Consider the following 13,217-nt stretch of genomic DNA (forward strand, 5'->3'; position numbering starts at 1 on the left):
ACAGGATATGGGGACCACCCCCCTTCAAGTTAGCTGAGCATTTGACTTAGCCAAATTTCTTCTAAGGAATGTTCAATAATTAACACATTGGCAAATTTTTGTACAACAACTCTGTTACTCCCGCCATTTACCCAACTACTGCCATTTACTGAATAACGATGAATGCAAATTCATTCGGGTTACTATTGGAATTCTGATTACCTGGTTCTCACAGTCTATAGCCAGTCCTGTATATTAATTAATAACTGGGCTTCACACGATTATTATTTTTGTTTTCAACAACTGGAATGGCATGAGTTTTAACATTTGCTTTAGTTTCAATGCATTATTTTTTATAATTAAAAATACTTTATTATGAAGCCAAACCAGGGCCGGTTTTAAGCCAATTGAACCAATTGCTCCCAATTGGGCTCTGCACTAGGGTAAAACCTGCCTTCCAACAGAAACTTGCAAGCTAATGCTTATGTCTGCTGAATTCTTTATGACAGAATACAGATAGGAGTCAGACATCAAGTACAGTATGTTTTGTTTTTTATCAGGTTAGTGATGAATCACCACAAGAAATCCCCAAAAGATCATTTGTTTCCAAGAATGCTGTTCACTTACATTTTGAATGTTTTTTCTAAGCAACAAATTTAATTAACTTTTTAATAAATCATTTCACTAAAACCGACCTTGGCCATGAACCTGGGAATCCCCACTAAAAATGTTCCCAGTTGGGACCTGCAGCTCCTTAGGCAAGCCCTGGGCCAAAATTATGGCATGCCCTATATATTTCATTTTAGTAATGGTGCACATTAATCATCTCACACTAAACACACCAATTTGCTTGGTGATAGTAAGCTGGTTCAGTAAAGTACAGTAAAATATAAAAAAAAATGCATAAAAAGCTAAACATAGTTTGTGGGCCTCTTCTAGTTTCATTCTGTTTTTCATCAGAAATACATCTGTAAAAGGAAGCTATCACCTTGTACTGTGCGAATGGCTTTTAAGTATTTTTTAGTGAAATCCCTCATGTGTGCAGAAAATATATTGAGAGGCAGTGACAGGATTCGTTTTATAATAGCAATCTATTGTAGTTTGTATTTATTTATTTACAGTCAACTTGATTTTTCAAGTTGGGATGAGCTATAATAGCCCTAGAGGCTGCCAGCTGCACTGGTAAACTGGTTGGTAATGTTGTCACCAGGAAAGCCCTCCCTTAGGCCATGTTAAGAGCAAAAAACAACACTAAAAACATCAGTCCTATAAATACCATCAGCTCTTGAGCAGTGGCTGGTTGAGCTGCCACATGAACACTGTCTGGTCATTCCTATCTCTTCTGAGGAATGGCTATCTCTTCCTTCTACACAGTTTTGTTTCTCAGGATAAGTAGTGATCTCTTTCTCCTATGTGATAGCCAAAGGAGCATGTGGAACTTTGCAAATGATTCAAGTGCTGTCTCAAAGCAAATTAACTCTACTCTGAAGATTCTACAGATGGCTATCACCAAATAAAGTAAGCATTAAATTTATATACAAGAAAAAATTGGCTTGAAACTTATCTTCATTTCATAATTATTTATGCTAATCCTGTTTTATTGCTCTTTACAGATGGATTGTGACGCACTTCGATTTAGTCTCCGATGTCGATGTTGTGACAAGTCCTTTAGTAATCGTTCCAATCTTCAGCGTCACCTTGCATCACAAGCAAATTATAGGCCGTACTCATGTCCAGTCTGCACTAAGGCTTTTGCCCGCAAAGATGTTTTAAAGCGACATGTATTGAAGCATAATCTTTCCCAGTCACTTCATGCTATTTTGCCAGAGCCTCCAGGAATAGTGTCCCTCAGTCCTCCCTATTAAATAATGTAGCTGTTGATGATCCATCATATACTGTAGCATGTTTACAGTTACTCACTTGTCTTCATCATACTATGCTCATTTTAAACATAGAAATTTTTAACTGTATTTAACCTTATTATTAAATTACTACTTATCTGACAATTGTTATTTATGTATTTGTTTCATAAGTTATCTTTAATCTGATTTGGACAGCTATAGATTTAATTCATGAAATATTGTTAATGTAGAGCCACATAATTTAAGGGCTTATTTTATATAATTTTTGCAGTACTATAATTGTATAACAGACAAATGTAAATGGGCTCAGATAAATGAATAACTTTTAGTTTTTGAAACATGACACATTATGTGATGTCTTGACAAGATTATTTAGGGAAAACTTAGCAATAATTTATGAGGAAATGAACGTGTTTTAAGCTGATATAAAGAAAAGTGTAAATCTGAGTATGCTCACATTTGTAAAGCCCCAAGCTCAATTGTAAGGTGGACAAAACACTGGATAAGTTTTATCCCACATTTGTTTTTGTAATGTCATCATAAATTTGTTACAGACATCACTCACAGAGATCACAATAATGCGATGCATCAAATGAACAAATCCTCGTCACGGCCCTTGTGGATTTGTTACAGACATGTTTACATTCTCGTATAAGAAGTGTCGACCTGCTACTTCTTTGGCATGAAAAGCATTGAGAGTGATCAGTAATTGCTAAATTATTCTGATCCTGATATTTCTCCATTAGTGATTGTCTTCACCTCTTGCAGCCATAAACACCTCTGAAAGGTAAAAAAAACTATTCTATACAGTATTTAGGTATTGTTGCAGCATTATTGATCTGACATAGTAATATAGGCCATGAACAGTTAACATTGTTTATTCTGATATGGTATCTTCATCTATGAAGTAGTCGATCTTAACATGACATCTATGGTGCAGCTTTCATGTAAAAATTTGTATTAATAAAAATCAAGACATAATGAAGGCTGTGATGTTTATTTTGTGAAATCTGAAAAGTTGAAGATAGATTTTTATATATCTTTAACTCTGATGCTGGAGTGGCCGGGTGGAAGGGAAGGTAAAGATGCAGCAGTCACATATCTGTATCTTCTTCTACTCCAAAAGTTATATACTGTAGTGAATCCCATCAGTTTTAGTTCACTGCCATAAACTAGAGAAAAATGTTTGAGGTAAGTAATGCCTCAGTAGTAAATAAGTTTGTAACGCTACAGTATTTCATTCTCTTCCCTAGTCAAAGGCATAAGATTAATATGTAATCAACTATCTCAATGAGTAGATCATATTGCTATGACATTTATTTCAAGTACACAAACCTTATGAGTTTCCAGAGCTCATTCTGAAATGCTACAGAATATGTTACAACCAAATTAACACTTCATTATACACCTATTTGTGATGGTAAATATAACAAACTACACAAACTTTGATGCCAGTAAAGTTGTAATGAGTAGCCATATTCAGATTATCTTGGACAATCCTCCCACCCTCAAAAAATCAAAATTAAATATATTGAACAAAATACTGAACCAGCACTGTGCATTTTTTTACTGTTCAAAATTAATTATGCTTTTTAATTAGATAACTAATAATCAACAGTAATCCATTTCAGGGATTAACATAAAATCATTTGTTTCTGCATATCACTTATAGTCTGTGTGTATCTCATCACCCTGACTCTCTCCTACAGCTTGTCCAGCCTCTCCTTGCAGTTAATTGAAACAAGTCAGCCACAGGTATTATAGTCTAGATGGACTATTGCAGACGATGAGTCACAATAACATGGCTGTAGATATGATGACCAAATCACATACCAGAAGAGAGGAGACGACGTCAATCACACAATCGACTTGATTATGGTCCAGGACTGACGAAACGTCGTCATCTCCTCATCATCTGGTGTGAGGTTTGGTCATCAGATGGACTATTCCTTTCATGCACTCATATGTGTGCACAATTCACACTACAGATGTGACTCATGTCTGCAGAAGACAGCATTAACCAACTGTTAATGCATTAAGCCACATGTTTCGAGAATGGACTCCTCTGAATCAGTATGAACTCTAATTGTTAAGGTTACTTACCTCCATTGCAAGATAGTTACTTCTCATTGTCTCCCCTGTCTTGCCAAACTCAAAATTCTCCTTTATATACAATACTTGGTTTGACCAAAATATTGGGTGTTATTGATTTTATATATTAAGTTAGTCCTTCTATTAGTATTTTTGTGTCTGGTTTATAAATTTTCAGTCAATAGACATTTTCTTGAAATTTTACATAGACATATATAGTATCTCAAATGAGAGAATTGTCACATAATAAATTCAAGTTGCAACTTTAAAATTTAAAGTCACAACCATGAAATTTTGAGCCAAATTTCTGAAATATTATTAACAAGTTCTCTGGTGTGTAATGTTGTAAGCACCTGTTAAAAATAAGTAGAACAAATAAAACACTGTCCATCCGTCTGTCCGTCCATAATATTTTCCAGATGGGCGTATTAGGTGCTGTTTAAAAAACATGTTTCTGGTGTGTGACACGACATTTGAAGTACCTATGTATGGTGTGTGGCTTTCTACTTGCAATACAGTCCTTGTGTATGGTGTGTGATATGTTGTTTGAGATGCTCTTGGTACCAGTATATGTTGCATCTGTTTGTGATATTTAAGTCTGCTGTGTGACATGTCATTTGCAATACCTGTGATGTGTGGCATATTGTTTGACTTGCAACATACCATTTGTGGTACCTCTAGTGTGTGGCATACCATATGCAATGCTTGTGTCTGGCGTTTGATATTCCATTAGCAGAAGCTTTACAGTATTTGTTATGTTGCATGACCATTTAAGTACACATGTCATTTGTGTAGTACAAGTACACTGTATATCATTTGTGATATGTACAGTACTTGTGTTTGGTATGTGGCATACCATATGTGTTACTTGCATGTGGTGTGTGGCATGCCATATGTACTACTTGCATGTGGTGTGTGGCATACCATATGTGTTACTTGCATGTGGTGTGTGGCATGCCATATGTGCTACTTGCATGTGGTGTGTGACATGCCATATGTACTACTTGCATGTGGTGTGTGGCATGCCATATGTACTACTTGCATGTGGTGTGTGGCATGCCATATGTACTACTTGCATGTGGTGTGTGACATGCCATATGTACTACTTGCATGTGGTGTGTGGCATGCCATATGTACTACTTGCATGTGGTGTGTGACATGCCATATGTACTACTTGCATGTGGTGTGTGACATGCCATATGTACTACTTGCATGTGGTGTGTGGCATGCCATATGTACTACTTGCATGTGGTGTGTGGCATGCCATATGTGCTACTTGCATGTGGTGCGTGGCATGCCATATGTGCTACTTGCATGTGGTGTGTAGCATACCATATGTGCTACTTGCATGTGGTGTGTAGCATACATATGCACTACTTACATGTGGTAATTACCTAAGTGTAGTTACAGGATGAGAGCTACGCTCGCGGTGTCCCGTCTTCTGTTTGGCATATCATTTGCATGGTGTAAAGAGCTATACCACACTCCTGGCAATCACTAATAAGTAACCACCTTTATGTGGTGTGTGGCGTACTGTTTGCAGCACAGTATTCGTGCCTTGTGTGTGCATGCTATTTGTGGTATCTGTTGGATGTGTAGCATGCCTTTTACTGTACTTATGTGACATAATGTTCGTGGAGCCTCTGGTGTATGATACACTATTTGAGGTACTGTACCTCTGTCTGGTGTATTATATACTGATTGAGGTACCTGTACTTCCATCGGATATATGACATAACTTTTACACATGGTGTGGGATGATCAGTTCTGATCATATAATTGAGACATATATATGATCTCATATATTTCTGATCAAATATTTGCTGCATTTCAGGATCACACGATGACTGTGAATTGGATGATCTTGCAGACTTTTTCTTTCAAATGTATGACATGCAGTATTTTTCTATCAGTTTTTTCCTAAATGCATTTAAATTCCCTAATCATATCACAGGATTAATAGCTGAACCAAAATTTACACAAAACATAAGAATATTATATACCGTACAGAATGACAGGAAATGTGCATGTCAACATTTATCTGCTTCTATTGTAATTATCATTAATCGTTTTATATTATTGTATTTATGTATTTATTTTTGTATGTACAGTATTTATTTATTTACAGTATTTATTTCCCAATTTACATTACAGATGAACTAAAAATTCACTGTTAAAAATAAACCTATTTAAAAAATCAAAATTTGACTCAAGAATGTACAGTAAACTGTTCAAGACAACAATCACTCTGGATACATCTTTTTTCCTTTCCTTTTTCTCTGATGACCTCCCTTCTTGACTGGGTGCCTTCCTGAAAAATCTTCATCGGGCATTCAAATTTCCTTCATTAAAGATTGCCCCCGCTTCATGTGGCCATCATATTAAAAAAGAACTTGCTACTTAATATTACAGGACCTCAGTAAGCTGTTTATAGTTTATTTGAAAGTAGAACAGTGCAGGAAATATCATACTGTACAGGCACAATAAATAAAGAAAGAGAAAGAAACAATGAGAGAGAGATAGGGAGGGAGGGAGGGAGGGAGAGGGGGAGAGAGAGAGAGAGGGAGAGGGAGAGGGAGAGGGAGAGGGAGAGAGAGAGAGAGAGAGTGAGAGTGAGAGTGAGAGTGAGAGTGAGAGAGAGAGAGAGATAGATAGATAATCTAGTAGCAGGAGTAATAAGAGAAACGAGATGATGCTCTAGACTATTCGTACACTTGACTTTTAAAACTGAAAGTATAGTGTGATGGTATGACTGTGACAGTGGAGACAATAAAGCAAGCCTCCAGGTGCAACTGTGCCAGTGGAGACAATAAAGCAGGCCTCCAGGTGTGGCTGTGACAATGGAGACAATAAAGCAGGCCTCCAGGTGCAACTGTGCCAGTGGAGACAATAAAGCAGGCCTCCAGGTGTGACTGTGACAATGGAGACAATAAAGCAGGCCTCCAGGTGCAACTGTGCCAGTGGAGACAATAAAGCAGGCCTCCAGGTGTGACTGTGACAATGGAGACAATAAAGCAGGCCTCCAGGTGCAACTGTGCCAGTGGAGACAATAAAGCAGGCCTCCAGGTGTGACTGTGCCAGTGGAGACAATAAAGCAGGCCTCCAGGTGCAACTGTGCCAGTGGAGACAATAAAGCAGGCCTCCAGGTGCAACTGTGCCAGTGGAGACAATAAAGCAGGCCTCCAGGTGTGACTGTGACAATGGAGACAATAAAACAGGCCTCCAGGTGTGACTGTGCCAGTGGAGACAATAAAGCAGGCCTCCAGGTGCAACTGTGCCAGTGGAGACAATAAAGCAGGCCTCCAGGTGCAACTGTGCCAGTGGAGACAATAAAGCAGGCCTCCAGGTGTGACTGTGACAATGGAGACAATAAAACAGGCCTCCAGGTGTGACTGTGCCAGTGGAGACAATAAAGCAGGCCTCCAGGTGCAACTGTGCCAGTGGAGACAATAAAGCAGGCCTCCAGGTGCAACTGTGCCAGTGGAGACAATAAAGCAGGCCTCCAGGTGTGACTGTGACAATGGAGACAATAAAACAGGCCTCCAGGTGTGACTGTGCCAGTGGAGACAATAAAGCAGGCCTCCAGGTGCAACTGTGCCAGTGGAGACAATAAAGCAGGCCTCCAGGTGCAACTGTGCCAGTGGAGACAATAAAGCAGGCCTCCAGGTGTGACTGTGACAATGGAGACAATAAAACAGGCCTCCAGGTGTGACTGTGCCAGTGGAGACAATAAAGCAGGCCTCCAGATGTGACTGTAAAGATCACACCTGTGTGAGTATGGCAGGAGAACAATTTGTAAGGGAGTGGTTGTCTTTCTGGATTTTTGTTCACATGTCCACTACTATACTGACCAACATCAATTGACATCCTGCCTGCAAGAATATAAAAGAAAATAAACTTTTAAAACAGGGAAGAATTATATCTAAAGCTGTACCTGATGTTCTGTCACTACAATTATTTGCATGCAGTAAATAGCATGTTATATATATAAATACATATTTCCTTATCTATTAAAAAAATAATTTTTGTAAGTTAATATAGCTGATGGTGTAGCATATATCAGTATGTTTGGCCAAGCCATGCAAGAGGAGCTGACAATTTGTGTTTATATTAAAGTACACTCAGTGCACTCTCTCCAAAAATAACTCTGAAGAACAAATTAGTTGCATTATTTTTGTTTGCATTACCATTGTTCATTCATAAATTTAGTTTTATTTGGTTTACTTTGACTGTTATTTTGTATGTATTTATAATATACAAAGTTACATGTGTGCCAAAGTTATTTGATGTGATGGTGGAAACACTATGGATGAACACTTGCAAAACTATAAGATAAAAAAGTACAGATGTATTAGGTTTCTTTTTCAGACAAATATGGAAGCTGCAGTACCATAACTTGGTAAATTAAAAGAAAAATTCTGATATGTTGACCCTATACTTATTCACCTTAATCTTTTTCATAAACAAGAGTGGTAAAGTAGGCCAGCTATGGCTGTTAGAGTCTAGTAATACTGCCCTGTGTTAGGTACTCTAAACATAAAAACTTAACAATTCAATATAACTTCAATCATGTCTTTTGTCATTGGCTTCCACAGTTCTCACTTTGCAGACACAGCTCCAACTTAGTGGAAATTAATAATGTAATTGGTACTCAAAGTACACTAGAATTTGAACGTTGGTTCAAATTCCCGCATTTCTCCAAATGATTTTCTCAATGTAATTGGTTTCATAATTTTTGTAATGTATTACTGTTATAAATCATTAATATTATTTAGCTATGTACTGTATGTCTAAAAATACATTATCCACTAGATATATGCAAATTTGAGGCTATATTACTGTACCTTCATAATTTGTTGTTGAGTTATGGTAAGTTAGGTGGTGACCAAGATGCATTGTCCTTTTATCCAAGACCGGTGTTGGATTTTCACACCCCTCAACACAGTAATTCTCAGTTATGTTAGTTAATTACAGTGGCCCAAGCTCAATATGTACATGGTTACGATTTTCATAATTTAATTTTTATATTACTGGTAGATACTGTAACTTATTAAGGAATTTTACATGTAGTTCTACTACTGAAATGAATATTTATGCTGATTTCTGTGTTCACCCATTATTTTCTATTCCCTGTTTTTTGCTCAAAATCATTTGTAATTTAGATTTAAGACTTATGTGGAGATAGAGCCCCTTGGAGAAATTTGTGCTGTGGCCATGGAGCTTCTGGGAAGAAGTAAGACACTGGGGCTCTAGATAGATTAATAAGACTGCATGTAATTATAAGAATATTTGCCAAGAGCATTACAGAGTTGGTGCAAAAGAACTCAAAATGCTTGTATGCCATCCATGTCATACTAAATAAGGATTACCTTTATCTGAAGAATAGCCTTAAGTAAAAATGTGAAGCAGGCTGTCTAAAATTTGAAGACTGAAATGAATAAAGAATATCTTAAATGTACATTTTGTTGACCTTGATTCCTTACCAACATTTTCACCATATGACTCAAACTACCTTGTACCACTAGTTACATTAATTAACTAAAAATAGACTTATCACAACAATTAGGTTCTATTGGAAAGGATACTTCATGGTTTTCATAGGAATGTTATTATGTTTTGTTATGGTGCCTATGTGATAATTGCAGAATGTGTTTTATGTACTGGCTTGAAATTGTTGAGGCTGGTGCATGGCAGTGTAAGGAAGGCACCTCTTATAAAATATTTCCTTATTAAAACTACTCAATAGATAGAGCTTCGACCTCAGGCGGGTGGGGTCCACGGGTCCAGTTTCCTAGAGCCCAGGTGAATGGAAGGTTCCTTTTCTAACTAGACTATATATAGTCTTCTGTTGGCAGATATGAAAATATTTGTTAACACATCATCAGGAATGGTGAGGACCTTGAGTAATAACTTGAAAATTAACATGCACAGTTGCACAAAAATGCGCACATAATTTTAATAATATGAGAGGGTAGTGCGGTAAATACCAAAACTATCAAAGCTTCAAAATCTTATATGACAGATCACTAAGGGAGAGCCACACCCCTCCCTCTCTCCCTCCTCCACACCTCACAGTGAAAGCCACACCCCTCTCCCAACCCTTACAGTAAGAGACATCCCTCCTTCCCCCCACACCTCACAGTGAGAGCCACATCCCTCATTCCCCCACACCTCATAGTGAGAGCCATATCTCTCCCCTCCCCATGCCTCACAGTGAGAGCCATATCCCTCCCTCCACCACATCTCAATAAGAGCCACATACCTCCTTACCCCACACCTCAGTGAGAGCCACATCCTTCCTTTCCCTTCGCTTCTCTCTCCGCCATACCTCAAAGTGAGAACTATTCCCCCTCCCTCTCCCACATTTCAACAGTGAGAGCCATACCCCTCTCTCACTGGAACATTGGAATGTGTGAGGGAGGGAGAGAGATGAGTGGGGAAGAAAACAGAGCTGTGGCTCTCACTAGGATGTTTGTGAGTGGAGGTGAGTCTCACTTGGAGGTTTGTGAAAGGGAGTGTGTGACTCTCACTGGGAGGTGTGTGGAAGAGAGCAAGGAATGTGGCTGTCACTGGGAGGCTTGAGGGAGGGATGTGGCTGTCACTGTGAGGCTTGAGGGAGGGATGTAGCTGTCACTAGGAGGCTTGAGGGAGGGATGTAGCTGTCACTGGGAGGCTTGAAGGAGGGATGTAGCTGTCACTGGGAGGCTTGAAGGAGGGATGTAGCTGTCACTGGGAGGCTTGAGGGAGGGATGTAGCTGTCACTGGGAGGCTTGAAGGAGGGATGTAGCTGTCACTGGGAGGCTTGAGGGAGGGATGTAGCTGTCACTGGGAGGCTTGAAGGAGGGATGTAGCTGTCACTGGGAGGCTTGAAGGAGGGATGTAGCTGTCACTGGGAGGCTTGAGGGAGGGATGTAGCTGTCACTGGGAGGCTTGAGGGAGGGATGTAGCTGTCACTGGGAGGCTTGAAGGAGGGATGTAGCTGTCACTGGGAGGCTTGAAGGAGGGATGTAGCTGTCACTGGGAGGCTTGAGGGAGGGATGTAGCTGTCACTGGGAGGCTTGAAGGAGGGATGTAGCTGTCACTGGGAGGCTTGAGGGAGGGATGTAGCTGTCACTGGGAGGCTTGAGGGAGGGATGTAGCTGTCACTGGGAGGCTTGAAGGAGGGATGTAGCTGTCACTGGGAGGCTTGAAGGAGGGATGTAGCTGTCACTGGGAGGCTTGAGGGAGGGATGTAGCTGTCACTGGGAGGCTTGAAGGAGGGATGTAGCTGTCACTGGGAGTCTTGAGGGAGGGATGTAGCTGTCACTGGGAGGCTTGAAGGAGGGATGTAGCTGTCACTGGGAGGCTTGAAGGAGGGATGTAGCTGTCACTGGGAGGCTTGAGGGAGGGATGTAGCTGTCACTGGGAGGCTTGAGGGAGGGATGTAGCTGTCACTGGGAGGCTTGAAGGAGGGATGTAGCTGTCACTGGGAGGCTTGAAGGAGGGATGTAGCTGTCACTGGGAGGCTTGAGGGAGGGATGTAGCTGTCACTGGGAGGCTTGAAGGAGGGATGTAGCTGTCACTGGGAGGCTTGAGGGAGGGATGTAGCTGTCACTGGGAGGCTTGAGGGAGGGATGTAGCTGTCACTGGGAGGCTTGAAGGAGGGATGTAGCTGTCACTGGGAGGCTTGAAGGAGGGATGTAGCTGTCACTGGGAGGCTTGAGGGAGGGATGTAGCTGTCACTGGGAGGCTTGAAGGAGGAATGTAGCTGTCACTGGGAGGCTTGAGGGAGGGATATGGCTGTCACTGGGAGGCTTGAAGGAGGGATGTAGCTGTCACTGGGAGGCTTGAGGGAGGGATGTAGCTGTCACTGGGAGGCTTGAAGGAGGGATGTAGCTGTCACTGGGAGGCTTGAGGGAGGGATATGGCTGTCACTGTGAGGCTTGAGGGAGGGATGTAGCTGTCACTGGGAGGCTTGAAGGAGGGATGTAGCTGTCACTGGGAGGCTTGAGGGAGGGATGTAGCTGTCACTGGGAGGCTTGAAGGAGGGATGTAGCTGTCACTGGGAGGCTTGAGGGAGGGATATGGCTGTCACTGGGAGGCTTGAAGGAGGGATGTAGCTGTCACTGTGAGGCTTGAGAGAGGGATGTGGCTGTCACTGAGAGGCTTGAGGAAGGAATGTTGCTCTTCAGAATGTGTTGGCTAGAGAGGGAAGGATGTGAGGCACCGGAAGGGTGGTGTGGCTCTCTTTGAGTTGTGTGGGGAAGGATATGGCTCATTTGGAATGACATGACAGATTTTATCAGTTTTGCTCAGTACATAGTGAGGGAGCGACTGCTCCCTCTGACAACAATTATTACAACTCAATGCAGACACAGTATGTGAAAAAAAATGAATTTGTAGACAAGTACTCAGACGTCATTGGCAAACAGAAATAATACAAGTTTCTTTCATTCAAAGACATACAAAAAAAATAATGAGCACTAGCAGTGTGATAAAATCAAGTGTCAAGAAACTTAACCATTAACAAATGTACCTAAACTCATGATTGCCAATGACAATCGTTCTACCTAACGTTCAAGATCACATTGTTCTACCTCACCATGATACCATTTTCACGCACATTGAGGCCGCTCCTGAAGACCGCTCCTTGAGGCCGCTCCTGCAGACTGCTCCTTGAGGCTGCTCCTCGAGGCTGCTCCTTGAGACTGCTCCTGGAGGCCGCTCCTGCAGGCCGTTCCTCGAGGCCACTCCTGCAGACCATTCCTCGAGGCTGCTCCTGCAGACCGCTCCATGAGGCCGCTCCTTCAGATCACTCCTTGAAGCCGCTGTGCAGACCGCTCCATGAGGCCGCTCCTTGAGGCTGCTTCTGCAGACAGCTCCTCGAGGCCGCTCCTGCACACAGCTCCTCGAGGCCGCTCCTTAAGGCTGCTTCTGCAGACAGCTCCTCGAGGCCGCTCCTGCAGACCGCCCCTTAAGGCTGCTTCTGCAGACAGCTCCTCGAGGCCGCTCCTTCAGGCTGCTTCTGCAGACAGCTCCTCGAGGCCGCTCCTGCAGACCGCCCCCCGAGGCCGCTAGAACACAGTCTTGCTGCAGCGGCCGAGGACACGTTCTCTGAGACACCTTCCACAGTTGGCTATCAAGTTAGATTGAATATATAGATAAATTTGTTTGCATGAAGCCTAGATGAAAGAGGCTGTTGTAGTTCTTTCATGTATTTTTTACATGGCTTCGTTTTGTTTTCATGTTTCGTTTACAATCAAATTATTTAAAAACACATGCTTTTATTGTTTTAATATTTATGAG

At 41.3% G+C, this 13,217-nt stretch overlaps 1 protein-coding gene and 1 long non-coding RNA gene across 2 annotated transcripts in view; one reads left to right on the plus strand and one right to left on the minus strand.

Moving 5' to 3' along the window:
* The window catches only part of LOC123773746 (protein tramtrack, beta isoform), a 208,807-nt gene extending 199,421 nt beyond the window's left edge, over positions 1 to 9,386 (plus strand). Inside the window, exon 5 of the mRNA XM_045767672.2 lies at positions 1,593 to 9,386. Coding sequence (XP_045623628.1) covers positions 1,593 to 1,844 — 252 coding nt within the window. The 3' untranslated portion in view covers positions 1,845 to 9,386. The remainder of the gene's footprint in view (positions 1 to 1,592) is intronic.
* LOC138356373 (uncharacterized) lies at positions 9,181 to 13,127 on the minus strand. The gene is made up of 2 exons (XR_011224415.1): positions 12,535 to 13,127; positions 9,181 to 9,777 (listed from the first exon to the last, which is right to left on the minus strand). It is a non-coding gene; the product is annotated as an uncharacterized lncRNA (long non-coding RNA).
* Between the last annotated feature and the right edge of the window lie 90 nt (positions 13,128 to 13,217).

Source organism: Procambarus clarkii, chromosome 72 (assembly GCF_040958095.1).
Source record: "Procambarus clarkii isolate CNS0578487 chromosome 72, FALCON_Pclarkii_2.0, whole genome shotgun sequence".
Classification (NCBI taxonomy): Eukaryota; Metazoa; Arthropoda; class Malacostraca; order Decapoda; family Cambaridae; genus Procambarus; species Procambarus clarkii.